The following is a 4,793-nucleotide window of genomic DNA, read 5'->3' as shown; positions in this document are numbered from 1 at the left end:
GTGTGGCGGGGGGGGGGGGGGTGGGGCGGGGGGTTTCCTCTCTGGACACCTGGGCTGGAGCTGTAGCCACAACGGTCTGTCAGTAGGGCCTCCAGAGAGAGGCCTGACTGGTTCTCGCCTTGGCTAGGAATGAAATGCAGCCTCTTGCTCAGAGCCTGCTCCACCCCAGCCATGAAAAAATGGTGGTGGTGGGGTGTGGATGCTTTCCCACAAGGAGGGCCTTTCTGGTGCCAGGAGAAACAGATGCAAATCAGATGTCCCTGTCTCCCTCGAGTCCTCACATCTGGGTGGGCCCTCTGCTGTGGCACGGTCCTCCAGGGGACCTCATCCTGGGACGGCTCCAGCTCGAACTCACCCGACCTGGGGCGCACTCAGTAAAAGCCCTCTAGGGGTCACCTGAGACCTTGTGGGGAGGCCATTCCTGCCCGCTCTGCCTACACCATGCACTCTGCCTGGAATGCTGTGTGGCTGCCCGCCCAGCCGAACTGCACTCATCCCCACACTGGTCTGCAGTGGAGAGGACCCTCCTCCATGAAGCTTCTGTGGGGCCAGGGGGTCTTCTGTCCCATCATTGCCTGCATCTCCCCCAAACCTTTGACATGTAGGAACCTTTGTCAGACTCTGCTTTGCACCCTGACGCCACCCTCCCCCCCCCTTTCCACCGACATTGCTCTGCCCTCTTTCCCCAACTCTAGACCCCTGCTCTGGAAGCGCCGTAGGGGGCACACCAAGCCCATCTCTGTCACAAGTCTGCATCAAGCAACTCAGTCCCTGGAGAGGAAGGGGTCCCCTGCTTTTAGGGAGGTGGGTATGAGTCATTCTGGGGGGATGGGATTTGACAAGGCAGTGTTTGCAGCCTGGGAGCCACATCTGCCGGGCGTCTGGGGAGCCTCTAGGCTGAGCTGCAGCCAAGGATGGCCTTGCCGGGGCTTCTGGGTGTGGGCCCTTTAAGCCCAGCCAAACTGCAGGAAAAGCATCAGGAGGCCAGTGATAGGGAAAAATGACACGTCCCCATCCTGGTTCAGTGGAGTCCCCTGTAATTACCGTAATTGCCGTGTGGCTGTGTCCCAGTTGGGCAGAATACCTCAGGTCACCACCAGCCTGTCAGCCCTCCACGGGGACTTTGTGTAGATCAGGAGGTGCCAGAAACCACAGTGGGCCTCCTGCNATCATCTACTCACTGATGGACAACACGAAGAGCGAGAAGATGCCCACCACGTGCCAGAGGCGCATGTCCCAGAATACCACCGTCTCCTTGGTCAGCGGGGGAGGCTTGGGCTTGGGCGGGGCCGTGCTGGGCTGCAGGTCAGGAGAGAGAAGAGTGAGCCAGGCAGAGGCCAGGGGCTGGGGCTGGGCCGAGAGAGGTCCAGGTTTCAGCAAGGACTTGGCCCAAATGTTCCAGAATCTCCTAAAATCAAGGGTCTTAGACATTCACAGCCAACGCCCTAGACCTTGGGAAGTTCTGGATTTAGAGCAAGAGAAGGAAGCAGAGCTCCAGAACCATGGAACCAGGGACCTGGGGTACAAGGGTACTTGGGTTGCTTGAGGACACCAAGGCCTATAGGGGCAAAGGTGGATGGCTCATCCCAATCAGGTTCAAGGCCTCTTCGGGCAGCCTACGGGCAGCCTACTGGTTTCTCCTGCTCCAACCCTGGGCCCCACAGGCAGATGGGGTCTCAGGACCAAGGCCAGAGACAAGGCAAGGCCTGGGCTGCCTGGGGGACTTTGCTCTCAAGCACTCTCCATGTGGGGTGGGTTGTGGAACTGGACTCAGGGCCCGTGGCTCAGCTGCCTGGCCAGGACCCCCATCAGGTGATCTCAACAGTCACCTATCCTGCCGGAGTCACCTCTTCCGACCGGAAGGGTAAGTCAGAATCCTCCTGGGACAGGACCAGATAAATGATTTGTTTGCAATGAGGCAGCGACACCTAGAGGCCGAAAGCTGTAAGCATGGCTGGAACAAGCCAGTGCAAAGCGCAGCAGGCCACCTCCCACCTTCCCAATGGGACACAGCCCTGCCCAGGGGGTCTAGGACACATTGCCCTGCCCTGAGGGACTAAGGGGACACAGCCCTGCCCTGGGGGACTAAGGGGACATAGCCCTGCCCTGGGGGACTAAGGGGACACAGCCCTGCCCTGGGGGTCTAGGGGAGCAAGGCCCTGCCCTGGGGGATGAAGGGGACATGGTCCTGTCCTNGGGAAGGTAGTGCTTAGAGGGAGAGAGGACCCTGGGGCATCTGTGGAATTCATTGTCTCCTGATTAACTGAATGCGGACCGACCTGAGCTTTTTCTGGCTCTCTCACAGCTCAAACATCCATCCAGTCTTTCCCGTGACCCACGAGCATGGATTGGGCACCTACCACAAGTTCCTCATCGAATAACCACCACCCTTTGGCATGTGTTGGGGACGCTCAGAGAGGATCAGCAACCTGTCCCAGGTGACCCAGGGGATCTCTGTGCTTGAGACTGGTACATGATTCCTCGGCTCTTTTCTCTTAACCAGGGTAAACTGCTGTGGGAGACTTCTTTCCTCTAGGCCTCAGTTTCTCCATCTGTAAATTACATGGGATGGATCCAGGGCACTCTAGGAAGCTCCCTCTACCCAGCTAGAGTGGTAAAGTCGACAAGAAGTTACCCCTCCTCAGCATTATCCCAGGGGCCTGGATCCGTTTGCAGCATCAGACACATGTATGTGGGGTTGAGCAACAAGTGTGTGGGGTCAGGCACATCTGGGGGTTCAGGGCACACGTGTGTGGCGTGGGGCACATTTTTGTGGCTGGAGTACGTGTGTGTGGTCAGATGTATGTCTGTAGAGTCAGGGCCAAGGTCCTAAAGCTCAGTGTGTTCAGCCTGGCTGGGCTGCGTGGCTGGAAGAACTCCGAGGTCCAGAGAAGAGATCTTGGATTCTGAGCCCGGGTAAGCGGAGAGCCCACTTCTGACACCTTCTTGTTCCGGCCTCATTCTGGGTGGAATTGAGCTTACAATCTCTCCCTGATAGGGATCTTGGGTAGAGGGTAACAGGTAAGAGTGGGGCACCTCTTTGTGGTGGGCATTGCTGGGGGTCTGAACACTCAAGCTTGGGAGCTCCGGCTTCCATCAGATGGAGGCTGATGCGTGTAGGGGCAGTGGTGGGTGGTGCCGTGGACTCCAGCCCTGCCCATCTTTCTGGTGCTTCCCTGGATCCCCTGGGCTCAGCCAGGCCCTTGCTCAGGCAGATAGACTCCAAATGTAATTTTCCTTGATGAGCCGGGAGAAGATGTGCTTCTGGGGGCTCAGGGGAAGAGTCCTTGACTCAGAAGTGAGGTGACACCCACCCTCAGCCTTCTCCTGTGCCCAAGCCAGCTCAGCGTCTGCACCTGAGGCCTCAGGGCAGCCAATAAGGGGCCCAGGTACACTCTGCGGGGCTCAACCCAGCTTGGGTCCCCTTACAGGGACACTGGAGCTGACATCTGACTCCAGCCCAGCATTTTGATCACACCCCCTGGTCTGCAACAGGGACAGGCTGGTATCAGGGTACAGGGCTCTGTCTTCATTTGCCTTGGACCCTCAGGTTCAGGGGTGTGTCCTCTTAGACTTCAGGATAAGGCTCTGTCCTTCCTCTCCATCCTGTCTTCTGGCACCTGTCCCCGAGGGCTCTCCTGGGCGCCTGGCTGTCTCTTGCCTTTCTGTCTCTCTGCTCTCTCTTCTCTGTGTCTACCTGCACAGGCTCTACCCCCCACTCCTCCCTGGCCCTGCCTCTTGGGCCTTCTCCCTCTGGCCTTGTGTTCCAGAATTCTGGATCTGGTCTGCCTCTTTAGCAACAGTTCCCGGCTCAGCAGGAATGGGGTACGGAGGGGCCGGGGAGGGTGGAGGCTGCAGATGGCCCCAAATCTTGCCTTCCCAGCCCTGCCTGGCCCCAGCTGAGCTCCTGAACCACCCCGGCCATCCTCCTTCCCTCTTGCTGGGCTACTCGGTTCTCCCAGCCATTTGCCCTCTTCCAATTTATCCTCCTCCTTCCACACTAGGACCCGTCACGACTCTCCCCTGCTCAGAGATCTTTGCCAACCCTCCATTACCGCCAGGACCAAGTAAGACCCCTGAGTCCCTGGGTTCTGGCATACCCGCCCCTCCCCTCCAGGGCCAAGTGCTCCACACACTTGGCTCCCCTCCACTCAACACATGGCTGCTCTGTAAAGGGTCTCCCTCCTCTTCCTGCCCCCACCCTCCCGCCTGGAAAGCCCTTGCCTCCTTCCCAAGGCTATGTCTCCCCCGTCAGTCAGGGGACCCTGAAGGATCTCTGGAAGCAGAAGCTCTTTCCTCTGGCAGACCCTAAGATCAGGGACTAGATCTCCCTTATCAAACTAGATAGAGGTCAGTGAAACCAAAGATTGTACCTCCCCCGCCCCCTGCAGCCCCCACACCCCTGCCCACANCCCCAGCAGACTGAGCACTGCTGTATCCCCAGTCAGACCCGGAATGCTTATGATCAGGGCGAGTCTGCCCCACCCAACTAATGTTCCTGAAATCAGGGGCTATGCCCTCCCATCAGACCAGGGACCCTAAGCTTGGGGGCTGAGGCTCCCCCAGAGGCTGGAAGGGCTGGGGCTGTGTCACCCCATTAATCCAGGTCCCCTAAGGCAGGAGGAAGGGAAAAAGGCAGCTCCCAAGTCAGAAGGGCGTCCCCTAGCCCTCTGTCAGGCCGGCCACAGCCTCCCCCAGCCCCTCCAGCGCCGCCCCGCCTCACCTCCACCAGCTGCCCGGCGACCCCCGCGAGGCACACCCCCAGAGCGGCGCCGCCCAGCGCCCAGAGGGGC

At 59.2% G+C, this 4,793-nt stretch overlaps 1 protein-coding gene across 1 annotated transcript in view; it reads right to left on the bottom strand.

Annotated features, from left to right (window-relative positions):
- The window catches only part of TMIE (transmembrane inner ear), a gene marked incomplete at its 5' end in the record, with an annotated part of 8,148 nt that extends 3,362 nt beyond the window's left edge, over positions 1-4,786 (bottom strand). The window contains 2 exons of the mRNA XM_077777205.1: positions 1,182-1,299; positions 4,724-4,786. Of these exons, the coding sequence (XP_077633331.1) occupies positions 1,182-1,299; positions 4,724-4,786 (181 nt within the window). The remainder of the gene's footprint in view (positions 1-1,181; positions 1,300-4,723) is intronic.
- Positions 4,787-4,793: the final 7 nt, after the last annotated feature.

The sequence above is a fragment of the Crocuta crocuta genome, unplaced genomic scaffold (genome assembly GCF_008692635.1).
Source record: "Crocuta crocuta isolate KB4526 unplaced genomic scaffold, BGI_CrCroc_1.0 scaffold77, whole genome shotgun sequence".
Taxonomy (NCBI): Eukaryota; Metazoa; Chordata; class Mammalia; order Carnivora; family Hyaenidae; genus Crocuta; species Crocuta crocuta.
This window is presented reverse-complemented; position numbering and strand designations above follow the sequence as displayed.